A 22,539-nucleotide genomic window follows, 5' to 3' on the forward strand; every position below is an offset into this window, starting at 1 on the left:
CGAACGTCTCAGGGTGGAAAGAAGGAAGACCGTTGAGAGCGGCGAGTGAAAGAACTGCAGAGGATGCGTTGACAGGCTCGGTGACGGATGGAGGCTGGCCGGGAACGTCGGACTGCGGTGGTAACGGACAGCGGCTGAGAGCATCTGCATCGTTGTGTTTCTTGCCGGATTTGCACGTGACGTCGAAGTCATATTCTTGCATACGAAGTATCCAGCGACCTAAACGGCCAGATAAATTCTTTAACGTCGACAACCAGCATAAAGCATGGTGGTCGGTCACGACCGTAAAGTGGCGGCCGTGTAAATACGGTCGGAATTTTTGGATGGCCCAAACAACGGCGAGGCACTCCTGCTCAGTGATTGTATAATTTTTCTCGGCCGATGTTAGCGTCCGACTTGCGTATGCGACCACGCGTTCCTCAAAACGTTGTCGTTGCAAAAGAACAGCGCCGATTCCATGGCCGCTGGTATCAGTATGGAGTAGAGTGGGTGCGGACTCATCGAAATGACAAAGCACTGGCTCAGACGTGAGGGCACGCTTTAAAGTGTCAAAAGCCGCTTGGCACTCGTCTGACCATACGTATGGAGTTCCGGAAGGGAGGAGTCGGTGAAGCGGAGCCGCGATGGTAGCGAAGTCACGTATGAAGCGCCGGAAGTAAGAAGCCAGGCAAAGAAAGCTGCGAAGTTCTTTGGAGCGTTGGGGCCTCGGAAAGCGTAGGACGGCGGTAATCATTTCGGGGTCAGGCCGAATGCCGTCTTTGCTTACGAGGTGGCCCAGTACTTTAATAGTCTTGCTGGCAAAGTGGCACTTCTTGGTATTCAGCTGAAGACCAGCAGCAGAGAGACACGTCAGAACTTCATCGAGGCGCTGCAAGTGGAGTTGGAAGGTTGAAGAAAATATGACTATGTCGTCAAGGTAGCACAAACAAGACTTCCACTTAAGGCCCCGCAGAACAGTGTCCATCATTCGTTCGAATGTTGCTGGTGCATTGCAGAGGCCAAAAGGCATGACGTTAAATTCGTACAGTCCATCTGGTGTTGCAAAGGCAGTTTTTTCCTTGTTAGCCTCATGCATCGGAATTTGCCAATAACCCGAGCGTAAATCAAGACTGGAAAAGTATTCCGCGCCTTGCAATGAATCTAAGGCGTCGTCAATGCGAGGCAAAGGATATACGTCTTTTCGGGTTATTTTGTTCAAGGCACGGTAATCAACACAAAATCGCACTGAGCCATCTCTCTTGCGCACCAAAACGACGGGTGACGACCAAGGGCTGGCGGAGGGGCGGATGATATTTCGCTCGAGCATGTCGGCAACGTGCTTGTCGATTATCTCGCGTTCGGCGGAAGAAACGCGATATGGTCGACGGCGGACAATAGAACTTCCATCGACGTGTATGCGATGAGTTGCCGCTGAAGTCTGTCCCAAGAGAGGTGAGTGTACGTCGAAGGAAGATTTATGTTTCGACAACAAGGCCAGTAGTTGATGTGCTTGCTGTGGAGTCAGATCCTTACTGATTGCGCTGGCGAGAGCAGTAGCAGGAGCAGCAGCTGTAGGTGGGCGTGGTTCTGCAGTACCAGTACTCGAAGCCATCACCGAGACAGGCTGTGTGTCCACACCGCAAACCACGACAGCACCTTTGGGAAGCAAAATCGGCTCATTTGTGACGTTGAGTACTGTGAGAAGGGCCGTGCCGTTGATGAATCGAACGAGACTCGACGCTAGTGCAATTCCTTTGGAGAGGCAACGGGCTGATGGGGTGACTAGAACATCGCCATTGTCAATTACGTCGGAAGCAATCACAAGAAGTTGCTCGTGGCCAGGTGGGACCACACAATCGGCTACGGTTCGCAGACGGTGGCGGGACTGAGGCCCCTTGTCGGTGTCATCGGTCTCGCGCATGTGGACAAGGCGCTGTCGGCAAGAGATGAAAGCGGCAGCGGCAGAAAGAAAGTCCCAACCAAGAATGAGCATATAAGCGCAGGAAGGCAGCACTGCGAACGGAATATGGTGGCGAATCCCATCAATAAAAACTCGAACGGTACACTGTGCCGATGGCCGTATCGTAAGGTTATTCGCGCTACGTAAAGGAGTGCCATGGTAAGGTGTAGTGACCTTGCGTAAACGAGAGCACAAATCGGCATGAATAATAGAAATAGCGGCTCCCGTATCAACTAATGCTCGAACAGGCACACCTTCAGCATACACTAATAACAAATTGGCCGGGCTCTCAGGAGGTGTTGTTTGTCCTAACGATGCAGCTTCCCCTCCAAAAACTGCACCATCTAGTTTTCCGAGTGGTAGTCGGTATGGGTGACTGGCTGAAGAGGCGATGTTGAGCGTCGGAGAGGGGAAGGAGAGCGGCGGCGTCCTGGACGGTAGTTTCGAGGAGCGTCGGATGGAGCGGGTGGGGAGAAGGAACGTGTTGAAGGGCGGCGCTGGTATTGGCTCGGAAAGGACACCAGATCCCTCTCGTAAGCATCGTAGCCGCGGCGTTCGTCCTGCTGGCGCTTTCGACAAACCGCGAGATGTGGCCTCAAATGCCACAATAATAACAGATTGGGCGGGAGGAGCGCCAGGGGGCGTAAAATGCAGGTACAGGTGCACGTGGTGTAAAGGCGGCGATGTCGTTCTGAGGAACAGGAAGGGCACGCTGAGCGACGGAAGGCTGCATGGCAGCAACTTGGGCGTACGTGAGTGGAGGATTTGGTGGTGTCGGAGGGTCAGGGCGTACAGCGGAAACCAAGGAAGACAGCTCGTCCTTGATGATGTCTCGTAGCCCAGTGGACGTAGAGTGAGCTGGAGGAGCAGCAGAGCACGACAGGCCTTGTGCTTGAAGCTCTTCGCGGATCAGAGCCCGAATCAACGTGCGCAAATCGGCATCCGGAGAAGGTCGCGTGTCACAGACGTCTGGCTGTAACCGGATGGCTTGTAGGGTATCCAGATGCTGGCAGGCAGCGATTACGTCATCTCCGGTGGTGGGGTTTTTAACTGCTAGTGCGTTAAACGCAACGTGTCCAACGCCTTTTAAAATGTGTCGAACGCGATCGGCCTCGCTCATTGCCGAGTCGACGCGGCGGCAAAAGGAAAGGACGTCTTCAATGTACGAAGTGTACGTCTCCCCTGGTTGTTGCATGCGCGCATCGAGCTGCCGCTTTGAAACTTCAGAACGGATGGATGGCGTTCCGAAAATCTTCCGGACTTGGTGCTGGAAGGTGGTCCAATCGGGCAAGGCCCTCTCGTGGTTAAAGAACCACGTCTTCGCAACATGGGACAGGTAGAAGGCGACGTGGCGAAGTTTCTGAGTGTCGTCCCAGTGGTTGTACTCACTCACCCGGTCATAGTTCACCAGCCAGTCCTCGATGTCGTCGCGCGGGAGACCAGAGAATATAGTGGGGTCACGCTGCGGTGCGGTAACGGTCCATACGGAGGCGGCTGGTTGGGGGGCAGCGGGGGTGATGCCGGAGGCTCCGGGTTGCGGTACTTGGGTCATGGCAGTGGACAGGCGGAGCAAACGGCGACCCGAACGAAGCTCCAGTGGAACTCGACGGCGTAGAGGTCTAGAGGATCGAAAGCAATCTCCACCACTTTGTAAGGCAGCAGCACAGCTGTTGTCTCGTCGCCTTTATTTTGCTGAGCCACGCGCTGAACGAAGACGACGTGCACAGTGATGATGATTATGTACAGGTGAAGAAGATGAAGGATTAATATTTTGCTCACAGTATTGTTATGTAATTAGGCGGAATGCAAAAAATAACCTGATTATCTCCAAGCGACGGCAAACAAGATTACCTTGGTTCTGTCTAGCTACATGGCATTACAGATGCGCGTTGTTCGCCACTTTGTAACGCTTTCCGGTACCTCAAACGATGTCGGATAGCCAGAGACTTGCTAAATCTTTCGCATATGATCGATTCCGAGAGCGCAGGGGAACTTCAGATTATTTTCATATTTTAATGCGAACAGCATACATAAAGAACAGTTTTCGTTCCGATTAGCTAGTTATCTAGCTATATGGTTATCCTACCAAATATATGGGCCGAGCCCGGAATAGTGCATTCTAAAAATCTGGGCCGCTGGCGTGGGTACGTGTATGCTACTGAGCATTTCAGTGAACATCTTAGACGCCAACTTGGTAATGTGCGAGAGGGTGTGTGCGCCGCTCTTTGACGCCATCTTGAATCACTGTATTGATGCCACTGGGATGCTCGGAGTTCTCGGCGGCGTCGTCTGAAAGTGCACTGGGTCCCGGGGAGGAGTGCGAGAGCCAAGTCCGGCTGGAGTATACACGCCTTATACATTACGTGCTTCGACTATTCGCATACTTGGATAGTCATCGTAGATGAGTTCTTCCCAAAATTTTCGCAACGGTTGGTTTGACTCGATTTCGATCTATTCTTTCCATTTCGCACCTTCGTTTCAGCATTTGTTATTTTCACTCTCAAGAACAGTCCTTTAGCTTGCACATCCTCAAGCCACGATTTCTATGCTATGCGCTCAATTGGGTCTGTGCCTCGATAAGTTCCCGGCGGGCATCATGATCAGCTCGAGCTCGCAGCATGCAGCAGGCAGCTCCTCGTTCGATGTGGCACGCGCAGCGTCAGCCAGGCTTATGTATCGTCTCCTGAGCTCCTAGTCGGCCGCCGTACCAGTGTTACGAACCAAGTGCGACGTCACCCGATGCAGTTCCGCGGACTCCTGCTACGCTGCCACGACGTTCCTGGTTGGGGCCAAGTTTGGATCGGCGCCGACACTCTGCGCTGTTTCCCGATGAGCGGCTTTCCCCGTCGCTTACGGCTGCATTGCCAGAATCTAAGCTTGACAGGCCACGAGTTGACCCACACGGCTGAGCAAGTCGCCGCGTGCCGGCTCGGCGAGGAAAACGTATCAGTCCTTATTCAAGTGTTCCTGCAAGTGCATGCGCAGTCCGTAAACGATGGAAAACGTGGCTGGCCTCTTCCGGTCTCCCGTCCTCAGACCTTCCACGTCCCACCATCTTTCAGGCTCGAGCACCAGAGCCTACAAGCTTCGAGACCCGTCGCCGTTCAGAGGTGGGTTTTCCGTGCACTCTCACTAAAGTTGATAAGGTGAACGCGCGAGTCAAGCGCGAAGCTTGCCCACATAACTCCGTACCACCAGATCCGACGTAGGGCAGCGAAAAATTCAAGGAGCAAATAGTTATCCCTACGTGGATGAATGAGAAAGCATTGCGACCACCAAAAGTTGAGTGTTCGACTCCCACCAAAGGTCGTGGGTTCAGTGCCTTAATAACTATACCTTACTTAACTAACTGTGTCTTAATAACTATATCTTACTTAATAACTAACTGTGCCTTAATTAACGTTGACCTAATTACCACCAAAGCTCGTGGTTTCGACAACCACCAGTGGTCGTGGGTTCGAGTGTCGTAATAAACCATAGCTTAATTAAACCTGCCTTAATTAACTTTGCCTTAATTGGTGTCATTAACTGCCTCGATTGGCTCACATGGGCTCCCTTTGTGGACCATCGTGATCACGCCAACGCCGAATTTTCCACTTCGTGGGGCATATAATGCATTAAAACTTTTGTTCGCGCCAGTCATCCTGGAGTGACAAGTGGCTTTTTACGATAAACAAAGAAAGGCTCTCCCATTGCCCGCCTTTACTTCCTTCTACAACAGGAGGATAGGCAGCGCACAAAGGGCGAGCGATGCGCTTTTTACGACACTTAGCCGGTTATCGATCCTCATTGGCTGTTCTGGCTTCATTGCACGAAGCTGGCGAGACGGTGCGCGGTGAATGTATGGCTTGGGTGCACGGCTTGTTATTAACTATTTCCCCAATCACGTCAATGCGTTTACATCATCGCTGCTCATAAGTTTGACATTCTATGCAGTCGAATTAACTAGCGCATCGAGTTTATGGCTGTGCGCGTTAATTTACAAGTATTGCAACGTTTCGCACGACGTTTGTGGAGTGCGGAGCAAGTGACAGAGCGATGATCCGAAATAAAAAATTCGTGGGGCGGCAACATTCATATGGGGACGGATTACAAGCGAAGCTGTTTAGGCTGCATGCAGGGTCTGTATACATTATGAAATCATACATTTTTGTTATACGGCGCCACACTACGCCGACACAATTAGCGCCGCCACCGTCACTGCACCTCTCATGCATCTGCCGCAACCGCTGCTGCAGCCGTGCCGGCAACTACTACGCGCTTGTCGTTGTAACCACAGAAGCACAGGCCACGTGCACAGGCACCGTCGCCACACGCTTTCCTCATCTCCCCCTACCAGTCTCCATCCCCGTCTACGCGCCGTGATGCGGATGTAATCCGCCCAGGATAGAACCCCCCTCCCTTTCACGTGATGCAGAAGCTGTTTGCATGTGTTCCTTCGAGTTGCACCTTTTAAGGCGGACAGCTTTGTTTGGCTCCTTCGCCCGTTTTCGTGGTCGGTGGGCGGTTTGTTGACCCAGGCCGGTGGTCGGAAATTGATCGTCATAGGTTGGAGCGCCGACGCAAAGGGGGCGCATTTGCTTGCGTTGTGGGGCGCGTTCATTGGCGAACGCCAGCTGCGATACCTCTAAAACACAGCGCGCAATGAATGACTGGGAATGAATGAGTGCTTCATTTTTCCCAATCAATTAGGGAATTTACGCTAGAGAAAAGCTACAAAACGTAGCTTGAGGACATCTGGGGCCCAGACAACAATTACAGATATATAGTTAAACCCGGATATATCGAATCTGAAGGGGATCCCCCAAAAAGTTCGATATATAGGTAATTCGATATATAAAATTAAAAAATTATGCAGAGATTTTCAAGGGGATCTTACTGCTGTTCGTTATACGCAATAACTTGTTATATTTAGGTTCGATATATCCGGGTTCGACTGTATCTTATACAGGGGTAGCACGCATACACAATTTATGCGCGCAGACAATGGCAAAATACCATTTAAAAAAGACACAAGATGTCATACGAAACAATGGGGAATAAAGGAGCAACAAAAATGAACACAGGAAAAATGCAAACAAATCATGTATTAGGCAACAGTACTGTATGGTCCTTTTAATAAAATATAGCCTAAACGAAGCGGAAGTATAAACTTCATCATAAACATCATGTACTGCGTCATACTTGTTTAACGTTGTAGGCAATGCATATTCTAGGCTCTGTTCACCGTAATTGGATCTTACACGCGGAACTAACCATTTATTTGTTTGTCTCGTAGAAATACATTGATATATGCGTGCCACATTAGAGAGAGCCTTAAGAATATCAGAGACACGTACTTGTCAGAGAAAACCTGAGAGAATATAATAATCTATATTAAAAAAGAATGTCCTCGCGGAGACTATTGTATTGAAGAAAAAAGTTACATGTATGCGTTCTGTAACTGCCACCAGCTATAGAAGCACGAAAATGATGGTTTTAGATGTGTTTGGCCATACCAGGGGGTTATTTTGTAAGTGTTCATCTCGTGGACATGTCCATTTCGTCTGCTATTGAAGTGCTGCTTGGCGGGGGCGCCTGTCTACTGCTCACGCCTATCCCAGCCCAGCCGATCAGAACTTCCGCAGCAGACGAAATGGACATGTCCACTGTGGGCACTTACAAAAAAAAGTGTCACTAACTGAGATGACATTTGAATATCGCATGATCCGTTTCAGTTTGGGTTGAAATTCATAGCGACGTTTTGACAACAAACCTACGGCTTTGAGCCACCACACTGACCTTCCTGAACTTACGACGAAGATTCTCTTGAAGGCCTACAAAGAACATTGCGATGCGCATACTCCAGTGACCATTAAGCAATGAGTGTTTTCAATACATAAAACAGTAGTAAAATAGCCCGATTGCAATAAAATATTCGTATCAAAAGCCGCTTTTAGTATAAGTTAAGGGGGGGGGGGCGAAGCAACTTTGTTTTGAATTAAAACTTTAGTCTTCATTATTTTGTTGAATATGGTAATCAAGAGCCAGGTTTTCAAACTTGTCAGTTAGGTTGCTTTGCATCCATGCAGAACGTCCGTGTGCGCTCTGTAACCTGACCTAGGCTCAATAGGGAGCGGGCCCGAGTCCGCGGCTTCAAACCGGGCCCATCCAAAAACGTCTTACCAGGCCTGGCCCAGGCCCGTGCAGGGCCGGTATTTTGTGGCGATGCGTTATGCTTTATTCTATACTAGTCTTATCATCCACCGCTCACGCCCGGCTGATCCCATTGATAGCGTGAGCGGGCCGTCGCTCTGACCACTGACCAAGCGCGATAAGCGCGAAAAGGCATTAGCATCGGAAGTGCATCACTACAAAATACCGGCCCTGTTCTCTAGGCTGTACCTTAGTGTCTAAACTAGAGCACTGCACGGGTCGATTTTTTCAGCCCGGGTCGGGCCAGGGCCCGTTTTTACGTTGGGCCTCCCGCTCGAGCCCGACCAAACGTTTTATTGCGATACACGGGCCTGTCCCGGGCCCGGAAATAATCTAGGTTACCCGCACAGCCCGACCCGCCACCCCTTTGCCTTAGGTCCGAGCCCGGCCCGAGCCCGGCTAGAAACCGGCTCGAAACCGGCCCGAACCCGAACTGAGACCGAAAAAGATCACCGAGCGGTATTAAAAAAATAAAGAAGAGAATGAAAGGAATTTATTCTTAAGGCATAAATACATGTCATATGCAATTATGAATACCATTTGAGCGGTCTGAACGCAAATACCAGCGCGCGAAGTAGTACGAATGACCCTGCCGTGCAGTATCGCCAGCAGTTTCCAACGGCGCGACCTTGATGCGGCCCAATCCACTTCTATCGCAGCGCCGCCACAGTATTTTTCCACGTCGGGCGCCTCACTGCAAAGAATGCGCCGCCCCAGCCGCTCGTACCATAGAGAAACATACTACGTAAAGAGCAGACACTCCCGTAGGGCCTTGCTACAGTGTACTAGAAGGGGGCAGTGGGCTTACTCAGCGGCTCCTCTGACGCAGTCAGCATCGCATCCAACAGGTGGCGCCACTGGCAACTTCAAAGGAAGCTTTGCTTGCAGAAGCTTTTATTTTCCTTGCGTTTCTGACGGTTTTAGTTCGAAGCAGTTCACACTCTTATTTGTTTTTAATTTTGACATACTTGAGAGTCTACATATCTTTAGCAAGCACTATATTTGTTTAGGCCACATGATGTTTCCCATAATAGTACCTTGTGGAAAAGGAAGACGGCAACTCTTGGGCAATTTGCTGCCCATCCTAACTCTTAAACTTTTTTTGCAAAGAGGTCGTCGCTGACGGATTTTGCTTATGTGGAAGGGGCCTTGGAATTTTCCGAATTATCGGGCAATCGTAAAAAAAATTGAAAGAAAATTTTGAATGAAAGGGACGGTGACCAAATATACGGTTTCATGCCGTGTCGACCTAATGTAAAATTTTTTCAGACAGAAAACAGTGCGCACATACTACCCAGCTGGGCTAAAAAAAAACAAAAAAACAAAAACCATCAGGCATGCTAACCAGGTTTGTGCCTTTGCTTAGCCAAAATGAATTTGTATATATGGCTTTAATATTTAATTGTTTCACTTTAGTTGTTCCATGCTTCACAGTAGCCTTCTGCGTTTATTATTAACCATCATTACGCTGGCACACATTTGTTAAATCAGATCAGGTTGATTTTTTCCATAAAGAAATGGAGGGAGGCCTGATTAAAAAGTGAAAACTAGTTCTCTTGACAATTAGGCTCAGGCCTATGCTTATTTTATGTACAGCTATATAAGGGTAAGCAAAATGAAGATAACAGGGCTGTTGCTGACACAAAGCTATTATTTGCAAGTACAGCAAGCCATTGTTTCATGCACTTCAACTCATAAGCAACGGTTCAACTTCAGCAGCTTGGCCCTCTGCCGCTTTCCTGCCTTGTCACAGTTAATTCCTTTCACATAAAAATGCAGACGAGTGAAAATGTAAAAACTAATTATTTTAGCTGTGAGGCTAAGAGCGTGCACATTGCAGCTAACTTCGAGGGGAAGCTTACTCTTAACTGCCAGCATGTCCATAACGCTGTCAGAGTGTGGCTCACTCTGACAGAAGCATTCTGTGAAAAGATCCTCTAGCTTTTTCACGAAGCCGTACAGCTGACTGTAGGGATAAAGGAGGCCTCCTCGGTCACAGAAGTTTGTTAGCCGGGCATGAAAACTTTCGCCTGGTGGCGTCATAGTAAGCAGCTTTATGCATTCTTGGCATTTTGTGCTGGAATTGACAATACATTCCCGCGCAACATAGCCTGCAATGTGTTAAGTGAGTCTCGAGTCGCTTCTGGCCACGTGCTGGTTATGGTCGTTTGAAACCCGCAGGCCCGTGCAATGCTGGGGTACCTAAAGTCCCTTAGGGGTACCACGTTTTGTGTGGCCTCTGTGGCAGTAGCGCTAGCAGCAGTTTGACTGCACTCATTTCGGTCACATATGATGCTTCGAGATCAGTGTACAAGGAGGCCAGTGTACCTTCCTCGCAGTTTCCTTCGCTAACTGACCTAACTAGACCATAAAAAGAAAGACAATTCACAGTGATCAGGAACTGCGGTGGACATGAGCACAAAACGTGGCTCGAAATGGAGCTCGCATATAGCGCTCGTGTCGTCCGGGGGCTTGTCAGCTCTGTGGAGGTTTCTTTCCCACTCTTTCCGCCTAGTTTTATCCTTCGGGACACCAAACAAGGACAACTTCGGCCAATCCTTCACATAAACATAGCCGGTTTGGCACCCAGGCGCGTAACAGTGATTTTGTCGATGCCGCGGCATGGCTCAGTTACTGCAAGGCATACTGACACGTATACATGTGAGTACGTGACAATACTAATCTCTTGCAGGCTATGTGTGAAAAAAACACTGAATAAAAAAAAACCCTACGCGACGACGTCCACAAAAAAACACACACACACACAAAAAAAAAACAACGCAGCTCTGCAACTCCAACAAATATGATCGGGCACTGGGCGGGCACTGGGCAGCTGCGCCGTCGCACCCACGCTCCATTGAAACTGACGCCAGCGCCGCCGCTTGGGCTATCGGAGAAGCTCATATCTGCGACATTCGTGGAGCCACCGCATCGCATAGCCTCCGCCGGAGAGTAAGCCCACTGCCCCCTTCTAGTACACTGTAGCCTTGCGGCCCAGCTACTGCACTGCTACCAGCGCGATCAGCGGCTGGTCAGACCGTCAGTTTTGTCTTCCGAGATTCGGGACGCCTGGTCTGGCTCTGTTTTGGTTTCGGTTTTGACAGCAGCGCTTTTCTATATGATTTACCTAGCTGTTTAAGTGTTCAACTACGTTGTCTTTAGTGAAGCTCCGGTGTTGTGTTTTTGGCATAAACAGGCGTATAAACTAGCAGATCGCAATCTTTTTACTAAACAAAAACAACCAAGGTTGTCGATGTACCATGCAAAACGGAATTTGCTCATGCCAACAGCATAAAATCATGCGGTCAGAGATTTTGTTTTTGTTCTCACTTTTTTTGCCGTTCTTCTGAATTACACATAACAGGAAGCAGTAGTGGCACAGTACAAAATGCATTATTTTTCCTTGTTTACAAGCGTACTAGCAATATCCTATTGGACACAACTAATTTCAGTACATATCCTTAAAATTGCAGGTAAAGAGCAGGCAGAACAACAAGAATGGTTTAGCAATGACAGCAACGCGTTATGTACAGCCCACGCTTACGAACCAGCCTCGGTGGGCGCCGAAGCATATATTGTATGCTACGCACGCAAAAATACACTCCATAAGCATCAATAAACATCTCTTTAACAATGTTGAACGCAAACAACTGCAAATTCTCAGTGCAGACAAAAGGATGCAACTTACCGCAGCAGCGTACCGGTGTGTTGAAAGCGCGGCGAGGTGGGCGTATCCAGCGGCACATGACAGGAGCAGCATCAACGTTTCTCCGGAGACGGGACACCGCAGAGGGGACGTCATAGAGAAATATATGACGCGTCGATGCAGCACGCTGGAGGCATGATAACCTGTCTATCTTTGAAGCGAAGTGGAAGCGCTTGTCGCTACGCCATCTGGCGGGTGGTCAGACCCTCAATTGCTCGTCCGCGAAACGGCCCCTGCGGCCACTCTTTACGTAGTATGTTTCTCTATGCTCGTACCACTCAACCGTATTCTAGTACACTATAGCCGAAGCGCAGCCACGACCGGTCGTGAGCGCAGCGCATGGATGCAGTAAATGGAGAAAGAAAGCTTCTCGTTCCTCCATGGTGCAGCGTAATGCACTGCTGCTAGGCGGTCGGTTGAGAACATGCGTACAATCATGGATGGGCGCAGTGCCATATTTCAGCCGCGTAACGAATTATCTTATGTTACCAGTCATCGTTTTACCAATTCGCCTTTGAAGAATCAGCAAGTCGCGAACGCGCTTGCACCGCGCTTAAAGCATTGATTACATTGATTTAGGTAAGGAATACAAGGGCATCCTTTGGTTTGAGGTGACTTCGGTCTTTCTGGACTTTTACATTCAGTTCAAACAGCGCAAAATACGACCGGAGAAGCGAAGTACGCAGGAGTAGTACTGCTAGCTTCCAGCTGCGCTGGGGCAACAGGTTTTTCAGAGTCGAGACGCGCGAGGATAACTCGCTGCACGTTACATGCACACCGCCAGAAAGTCCTAGCCCAGCCCCGGCCTGCGTCAAAATAGCCGAGCCTGGCCCGAGCCTGGCCGGAGCCCGTGAGAAAACTGCCCTCCGGCTCGGCTCGGCCCATGGGCTGGGCCGGGCCCGGACTTTCGGGCAAGTCCGAGCCCGTGCAGTGGTCTAAACGATGCCACCCGGCACAGCATGTGCGTTCTCGAAGCCTTGTGGCGCTGAACGCGAGCCTCAACTCGGTTTCGCGTGAGTGCACACGCCCTTGAGAGACTCCGACCACGGGTCAAGGAACGCTCGGTTTCGCGTGAGTGCAGACGCCCCTGAGAAACTCCGACCACGGGTCAAGCAACGTTACTTGCTTGAAAAGTTTGCGGAGATTTACAATTATGGCAAACAAGAAAAGAGGAGATAGAGAATTTGTTCGAAAGCACACGGGACGATGTCTGGTTTTTCGACACCCTAGCGGGCTGCCTGAGGGCAAATGACGCAGGGGCAAATATTCTTAATAGGATGTGTGTGGCATATGTGCCTTGTTGCAAGAAAAAGCTGGAGAATACTGAGCACACTTTAATGGCAATGCCAAGATGCAATGTCCAGCTAGAACGGCAATGAAATGCCCAGCGAGAGCCGTAGCGAATGTCGACATTGAGCAAGCGCAGGGGTTGAAAGCTGATAGGAGCGTTATCTTGTCAGCATATTTGCGGAACAAACTCAGAACCTACTGGCAACATGAGTGGGACGCTGAAACCCTTAAGAAGCTTCACGTGGTTAAGCCACATTTAGGGTACTGGCCATCACTGACCAACTCAAGACGAAGTGATGTCCCATTCTGTCGTCTCAGAATAGGGCACACCTATGGTACACATAGTTTTTTGCTGACTGGCGGTGAACCTCCAAAGTGTAGTAGATGTGGGGACACCCTCAGTGTTCAGCATGTCTTCCTGGAATGTTGCGAAGCACAAGCCGAAAGAAAAAGAGACTTCCCTTTAGCATACAGGCAGTGTATACCACTCCACTTGGCACTGTTTCTAGGCAGATAACCGCTATTCGACATGAAATCCGTTTTAGCATTCTTAAATGACGCCCGTACGCTCAACATTTAATAATGCTAAAATGGATTTCATGTCGAATCATGACGTCCGTACGCTCAACTTTTAGGCCCTTTTACAGCAACGATACGTCTACCTTTCACAATTCATTGCTCCATTGTCAACTCATGAACACTGGCCTGGCGCTCTTTGGCCATACCTGGCCCTTGCGCCATTAAACACCATACATCATCATCATCCGTACGCTCAACGTATTCTGCCCAAAAAAACTCGTAGCACGGCCTCCTGCGAGAGGCCGCTGTTGCGATGTCAACCTTCGTTTATAGCACATGCCTCGGGCCCCTTGTACTCAAGGTACCTGGTGAGGCTGTTGTGCTACTCGTCAACCATCACTTTTTCATTCTTAAATACATGTTAAGTTATCACAACCTTCTTCCACCTTTCAACTCATAGCATACGCCACTTCAGTCACTATCATTATTTTATTACCTATATGTTTTACGCCATTTACAACGACAGTTTTTGGGCCCCTTTACAGCCATGTTACATCTACCATGAGAAACTCATTGACCTCGTCATAACAGCTCATCGATTACATTACCACTTGTCATGGCGCTCTTTGGCCATACCTGGCCCTTGCACCATAAAACACCACACATCATCATCATCATCGGTCTAAATAAGCAAGGCACGTTTAGAGTACTGGTTGGGAAAAAAGCAGATAACAAATGGCGGTGTTGTTACAGGCACAGATATCTTTTCAACATTAGATACAGCTCGGCAAAATATCAGACTGCAGTAGATATAGTAAAACTGTTATGATTATAGCTCACGCAGGCAATGTCACCGTTCGTCGCCCCGCCGTTTAAATGGGCATGCCAATGAAAATAATCACTAATATCCATGGAGAAGCACCTCTTGCAGTGAAAGTTGGTGCATAACATCATCGGGCTGATCATTTATCTGTTACCCATGACGGTGCATATGGTCTCTAGTAACCATCATAAGCTGTTCAACGCCGTGGCCGAAGACCTCATTCACAAATGGCAACGCATCGAGCTGAGCTAGTCCACACGGTTTGCATAAAGTCCCTATATAAGTACCGCCATCCTTTGACCAACGCCGCTTCGCTCTCTCCTGTATCTCCGATTGGACGATGATAGCACGCGCTTTGACTTCTTTATATTGTTTTTTCCCACCTCAGAGCCATGTTGAAAGTCCTCTGCGCAGCCGCAGTTGCCGGCAGCGGCGGCGGCGCGCGCCCGGCCTGAAAATTTCAACGTGGTCTTTCTAGGGCCGCCACCGTCGACTTGCTTTCGCAAGCAAAAAAAGAAAAAAAAAGCACGCCCTTTGGGAGAGGAGACGACGGAGGAAAGAGTAGATGGCGGTACTTTTCTTATATAGAGACTTTAGGCTTGCACCGCTCCCACCGTAGACGAGCCGGGCTTGTTCACGCTGAAACAAGCGCTTGCGCACTGCTGCCTTCAAGCAACCCCGATAAATTTTGCTTAGTTCTCTCTGGCTTCAAAAGATGGCGGAGTAAAAAAAAATTAAAATTAAGGTCCCTGTATTTTTCAAAGGTAGCGCAAACTCCTCTTCTCCGCGCCGTTTCCTCCTCGCCCCCTCCCTCTAGGCCGCCATAAGTGAGCGAAGCGCGCGGCCGCTACCGCCCGCTTCATTTCGTATCGCATGCGGCGCGTTGAAGCGCTTGCTTGAAACGCGACTGTTCTGGGCGCATTTTCACAAGGCTGTTCGTACGTAAGATTTATACGTAAGATATGTAGTACCTTCAATTATCAGTAGAATCTGCGTCGCTGAGACGAGGAAAACGAAAGGTAGAAGAAGTTAAACGCAATCCTAAGCAGTCTTTATACTACTGCTGATTGTTTCTCCGAATCGAATGGTGTTATGTTCACCTGACGCATTTACGAAAACAAAGAGCTACATATAACTATGCACACACAACACGGCGGAGACACCTATGTGCTAAACACCCTCAACGTGTTTTTATTTTATTTTCAAAATGCATCCGCGCGCTTTTCTTTCCCCCTCAGCTATATGCCTTGGTTCCCATGTGTGTGCGCGTGCTTTCTGCGTTTTGCTCTTTAATTGGCGACTCTTCCATTATGCTCATTTTATGAGAAGTCATGCTGGTATTCATATTGCCGAAATGCGCCCTTTGTTCGCCTCAGAGCATAAACAGGGACTTTTTTTTTACTCGGTCGTTGGCTGATGGTGAACTCGCGAACGCACCCACCTTCCCGCGTTCATCACTAACTGGGTGAGAACAGCGATGAGAACGTCCCTCAGTAAGGACGCCTCCAAATGCTAAGAACTTTTTAATATTTTCAATGAACACACATATACACATAGTTGAAACAAAGGAAACACGATTATTGTAGCGAATAAGGAGCACTCTTTCTCGTTCACAAGTTTCCAAATATGATAACTCATTGAAACAAAGCAATAATTGCACATTGCATCTTCGCGCATTTGTAAGCATATAAAGTTAAAGACACTCTTTCACAACACAAATATATTCATAATAAGACAAAACATTCAAACAAAACAAATATTGCACATACCATCAGCATTGCATAAAGTTAAGATCGGCTTTATGAATTCCTGATATACAATAAGATAAAGACATTGCAACACAGCAATCATTGCACATTACATACTTGCACATTATAATAGTGAAAACTTGAAACAAAATTATTGCAAGTTTGTAACGGCGTCCCTCATTGCAATACACCTGCTACCAGAATTTTTTGAAGCCAGTCGCATACGGTGGAGGCATATCGCTCGCCGTTTGAGGTTTTGTTGGCCACGAGGAACCGCAAGAAGCTTGCCCCCCTTGGCAATGCTACTCGACCATCCAACAGCACAGCAAGTCGGCATCGGTCTGCAGCCGAGCGCGTCTTCAAAAATGTAAAAAGTCTACGCTCACGCACAGCGCACATGTGTCCCGGTGTTTCTACGCTCACTAATGGCGCCGTTTTCCCGCGATAACGAAAGCCGCGCGGGTTATTCGTCACGTGTCAAGCCTCGTCCAATGGGAGCGGAAAACGGCGAAGAAGTCAGTAGAGGGCGGGGAGGAAAATTATCCTTTCCTATTTGAACAATGGTTTGCGCTACCTTTGGAACATACAGGGACATTAATCAAAATGCGCCCAAAGCTTGCATCTTGGCCGAAAAACGTTTTGATGCTGGCAACTGGGATTTAAAAATGGCATCCTCCCCTGTGCGTGCGCGTGCCTGCCATGGAGGAAGGAAACAAAACAGGAGAGGCCCTGACGTCACTTTTTTGAAGCCGGAAGTGCAGCCATGTTGGTGTGCCACCTCTCTTTGCGCCTCCAATCAGGGGTTCTGCAGCTCGCCGGAGCAGATGGGCGCGAACTTTGAACTTGCATTGTTACGAGCGGCCGGAAGTGTGTGCTGCCGACGCGCGTCAAAACAAAGCTTACGACACTTCTGTAGCAGGTTTTGTGAAGCAGACGCGCTCCTGTGCTTTTCCGTGGCACGTTGAAGAAGACGACGAAGACCCGCGCCGTGATTGCTTGAGTGTGTCTGTTGCTGGCCGACACTCACACTCACAGACCCAAAACACAACTTTCAAGCTTACGCACCAAACCCCAAAGTCAGCTTTTCTCGCGAACAAAAGGTGCTGCAGGAAAGACACCGGCGGAAAAATCTTATCTCACTTTTCAGAGACCGAGAGCAACAGCGAAGCTTCAGGAGTGCGGTTGTCATGGCAACGTTGACATTTGGGGTACCCATCCCAGTGCTCCTTTGCGAAAAACAGCACGTGACTTCCGCCACACCTTCTCCAATACGCTCCTGCTGGCCAGGGCCTCTCCTGGGGTTTCCTTCCTCCATGGTGCCTGCAATGGCTCCGCTTCGAAAAAAAAAAGAAAACGAAAAAAAAGTCGCAGTTTCGCCCGAAAGGCGAAGCATCGATTGCGATAGCAAATCAGTAGACAGCTGTACGAAATAAGGCTAGTAGTTTTATCGCCCGTATAAAGTTGTAAATATTCGCTCACTAACTAAATAAACAAGCACGTTGTCACGCGCGCGCAGGTAAACATGAACACATCTCGCTCTATGACCGCGGGAGCTCGTCAAAACGCTGGAGCGCGCCAGCAGCAGCGACCAAATTGACCTTCGCGCTGGCTCTCGCTTCAACGCGAACTAAACGTCGGAAGCGCAGCGCATACGAAGCTACCGGCACTCAGCGAATGCACTTTGGCCCATCGCAGATCGCTTTGAAGATGAGGCGCCTGCAGGCGCACACTTCGGCCGCATCGCAGATCGCTGTCCAGATGGCTTTGTGAGCAGCAGCCGCGTAAGCGAAACGCACCCCCCCCCCCCTCCCCGTCTCTGTCGCCCCCTCCCCGTTCCACGCGCGTGAACGAAGACCATGTGCTTCCGGCCGCCTTCCTCTCTCGCGTGCGCGAGATTTAACCTGCGGTGCCGGCGCACCCTCGCACGCTTTCACTCGCACGCCCAACGCACGTCGCGCGGCGACGACTTTATCGCCGTTGGACTTTACACGGAACATCACTACGACGGCGATGGCAAAAATGCGCTTGGAGTGTTCATATAATTGCTCTCGTAATAAAAAAATGTTTGTTTGCGGACGTTTTGTCGGACTCGGAAGAAGTTCGGTTCTCCTCCGAGAGTGGCAGCGACGATACTGACCAGTATATCTTCTCGGAATCAACGGATTCTGACGACAGCGTCTCGACGTGTTGGCAGTGGACGCCGATAGATGTAAAGGACGCCCCATCGCCGCCTCCTAGGTTTGTTTTCACGGCCGCGCCTTGTATAAAGGTACCCGTTACAGAGGATGGAAACTGTGCGTGGTATTACTACAGAAAGTCGGACAATCTCCTCTGTGCAGCGCAGTGAAGCCAACATTCTTTCCATATTAAAAAAAATAAGAACACTTTGCGTGTATCTTACAAATAAAGTGCCTTTAGGGATATATTTTGGTTGTTTCAAGATACGTAGAATTAATTAGGCAAATAAAGAAAATCTGTATTTTTGTATTATTTTTGGCCAAATAACTCGGTAGCCAAAGGCCCCGTACAAAAATATAGTTATACTGCAGATTTCGAAGAGTGCCGTCGAAGGAGCGTTAAAATACCACAAGAATGTTACTAAAGGTGTACTAGCCAATATATATATATATATATATATATATATATATATATATATATATATATATATATATATGCAAATGATATATGTCGTGAATCAGTAGTGCGAGAGAGCGACTACACTCTACGCAGCAGACACTCTCTCCCCTTACATCGTAATGTTCCCCCATCAGGGAACATTAACGGCCTCTTATGGCAGAGCAGCAGATTACCACTGTCGTTGAAAAGGAAAGTGTATAATCATTGCATTCTACCGGTGCAAACATATGGGGCAGAAATTTGGAGTGTAACACAGAAGCTCTATAACAAGTGAAAGGGCCCCTAAACCACCCAGAGGTAGAAATTTGGCTGTGGTGTTGCAGTTATGCCCAAGTCTACAACGAGCACGTAGCCGCGAGAATTTTTCGAAATGGCGCGGTAATAGCGGAGTTACACGCGTTTGATGATAGAAACACAGCCCTCACTCGTTTCGCTCTTCGTTACTCTCCTCGTCGGCTGGTCTCTCCTCCTCGCCGAGTGCTCCTTCAAACATCACGTGACACATGTCATCGCCAACGCGCTTTTCAAAACACTCTCCACTTGCACGTCCAGGCTAGCGGCAAATACAACGGCGGCGAACCGGCCCCCAGGTGTCCAAAATAGACGGCAGTTCGGCCGGCGCACCGCCCACCGCACGACCGACGTACCAATCGATGATCGCGAAGCTGCGCGCCTCCGCCACCGGCGACGCAAACATCAGCTGCAGCTTCTGTTCCAAGCAAAATAATTTCCCCTAGATAAAGTGATGCGTAAATTATACATTTTATGAAAAACGATATCCACTGTGAAACGTGAAACATGAACGAGAGCTCCGATACTTGTCGAGCTCAGCTGCAGTGCGGGGCTACCGACGGAGACGACTGGCTCATCTGTGCTCGCATCGCAGCCGATGGCGCCGCTAATATCAGCGTATTTCCTTCTTTGTTTACAATTATTGCGAAGAGCGGCAACAACGGTAAGAAAATATTGCGGCTTGTGAACGTCGGCGATTGATTCCGAAGCGCCGTTTGCTTTAGCTTTGAAGTGAACCGGAGAAGGCCTAGCGACGATATCGGCGCCGTCGAGCGATCGGCGGCGGTGGCGGTTGAGGTTGCCGCACAAATGGGTCCCGGCCTCACCCTGTCTACGGCAAGGAAATCTCGCCGTTTCCGAGGAAAACCACCGTCGAGCGGCGGCCCGCGAATGGCGAACGGCGTGCGGCGAGTTACCGTGGCGGTAACGTGGACGGGCCTTAATAGACAGTTTTAGTTTAGCGTTAGCGTAATAGCGGGGTTACGGGAAATAGCGTTACCGTTCCGCAAACGAACTTTGCAGAGAGAGAGTTTTAGTATAGCGTGATAGCGTAGTTTACGTGCGGGACGCTATTCCATTACTCTTTGAATTTCGCATACACAGGGCACCTAATTCTATGTGTGTGTGCGTCCGGAAAGTGCGATAGGCAGCGCAATGGAAGCCAGGAGCGCGTCGTATTTTTACTTCACATGTCCGTCGATCTGCAACAAAACAGACAAGCAGTACAAGCTGTCTACCATAGCCTCCGAAATCTTCCCATCTCAGAGGCCATATGCCGTCGTCGCGCCTATCTCCCGACTTTAGCGACAGATGGCGCTCGCATCTCAGAAAAAAATTCTCTCGTTAGGTTTAGGCGCGTTCGAAACGAGAAGCGATCTCGAAAATTCCTCAAGATTAGCCATGACACTCTCTCGGCGAAGCGGCATGAGACTAAGCAAAAGCCGTTTGCGCAGTCATTTGCAACGAACGAAGTGAATTCTACAAAAACAACGCCAAATTCAGTTCGAAGCGGGCGACCGGGACCGCCGCCATGTTTTACGTACACTACGTACACCACGCTAACACGGTAACGTTAACTGTGAGAAATAGCGTGCGCACGGTAAACGGTATGGGTCGGTTAGCGTTCTGCGCATGCGCACTTCGATCCCGCTATTCCGGTACGCCCGCTATTCCGGTAACCACGCTAAACTAAAACTGTCTATTAACACGACTCAGCACTTCTCGGCTACCCGCTGTTGCTGCCGTACCGGCCCGTGCTCATGCGAAGCGTGCCGCTATGAACCCTGTGTTGCGCGCACGTCTGGAAAGGCCAACACTGTCGCACTCTATTCCCGCAGCTAATCCGACCGGTAAGCACGACTATGTTGGATGGAACGCGAGCGATTAGGCATTTGCGCTGCGGGCTGTAATTACCGATTCGCAAGGGCGCACAAGCGAGCAACACGATGAGGAAGAGCAGGGAGCGCGCGTACCTGCTAGCAGACAAACCGGAAGTCGTAGGTTCTTGTTCGACCAATGGACATCGTCACCGCCGTTGACATCACCAGATGCACCCTGGTGACATCGTGGCGTCCGCTGGGGATATTGGAAATGCCAGGGGAGGTGGACCGCATTGTTTTTATTTTGTGGCGCGCCCGCGGCGCGTAGCGCTGTAGCGTTTGGCATCGTTGATCGCGACGGCATTCTGAACTTGAGGCGCGTGTTTACTTGAAATGCTCAAAAAATATCTGAGGTGGTTTAGGGGCTCTTTAAGGTCCGCGCAAAGAGCGATGAAACGAAAAATGTTAGGCGTAACGTCAAAAGACAGGAAGGCAGCGGTGTGGATCAGAGAGCACAAGGGGATAGCCGATATTCTTGCTGACTTTAAATGGGCCCTGAACCACCCCTCGGGCTTGATGAAATAACATAGTCCGCAGGTAGCATACGCTGCTGTGAACATCTGAGCCAAGTTTTGCTGTCGTACGCGGTGCTTGGAGCTAATACGCGGTGCGTGGAGTTAATAGGAAGTCGTAGCGTCCACATTAACATCCAAGATGAAATTTGAACTGTGCGCCACGGTGACAGTTTGAAGGCGGAGTGTTGTGACCACGCCCACCTCGCCATAGCCTTCGCAGTGCAAGGTATGGAAGAAGGAAGGGGAGCACAGCGGAGGCCGTGTTTCATTGCCAATAACTCCGCTTCTGCTGAACGCATTCAAGTACTTTTTGCGGCAAAGCATTTCTGAAGTAACCTATTTTCACTTCAAATGTCTTTCTCTACTTCGATAGAAAGTGGTTTGGGCCCCTTCAAGAAAAAGAAGTGGAGCTGGGCACGCCATGTAATGCGTAGGGTAGATTAGAGTTACAGAATGGATGCCAAGGGACGGAAAGCGCAGTCGAGGATGGCAGAAAACTAGGTGGGGTGATGAAATTTGCAGGCTGAAGATGGGAATCAGCTAGCGCATGGCAGGGGTAATGGGATATCGATCGCAAAGATAGACCTCGTTCTACAGTGGACATAAAAATAGGCTGCTGCTGATGATGATGCTGATGAAGGTGGAGCAGCATTTTGCGTAGTCTGCAGTCCGCCATGTTATAGGCTAGTGGCCTTTGTGCGTGGCCGCCATGTTGGCGTGCCAGCGGCTCGCGCTTTAACGTTGTTTTTTCTTTGTTTTTGCAGCGCGTCAACGACCTCAAGCGACATGGTGTCCCAGCAGTTTTGCCTCAAGTGGAACAACCACTAGTCGAACACGCTGGCCGTGTTCGAGCAGCTTCTCTCCAACGAAGCGCTGGTGGACGTGACGCTTGCGCGCGAAGGTCTATCGCTGAAGGCCCACAAGACTGTTCTGTCCGCTTGCAGTCCCTTTCTCAAAGCTCTTTTTGTCGAAAATCCTTGCAAGCACCCCATTGTG

The 22,539-nt window shown here is 49.5% G+C and overlaps 1 protein-coding gene across 1 annotated transcript; it reads left to right on the forward strand.

Moving 5' to 3' along the window:
• Nucleotides 1-4,678: 4,678 nt before the first annotated feature.
• Nucleotides 4,679-22,501, forward strand: LOC125942282 (uncharacterized). The gene is made up of 2 exons (XM_049660444.1): nt 4,679-5,049; nt 22,308-22,501. Exons 1-2 carry the CDS (start codon nt 4,679-4,681, stop codon nt 22,369-22,371), a joined length of 435 nt encoding a protein of 144 aa, XP_049516401.1. The 3' UTR covers nt 22,372-22,501.
• Nucleotides 22,502-22,539: the final 38 nt, after the last annotated feature.

This window comes from Dermacentor silvarum, chromosome 1 (assembly GCF_013339745.2).
Source record: "Dermacentor silvarum isolate Dsil-2018 chromosome 1, BIME_Dsil_1.4, whole genome shotgun sequence".
NCBI lineage: Eukaryota > Metazoa > Arthropoda > Arachnida > Ixodida > Ixodidae > Dermacentor > Dermacentor silvarum.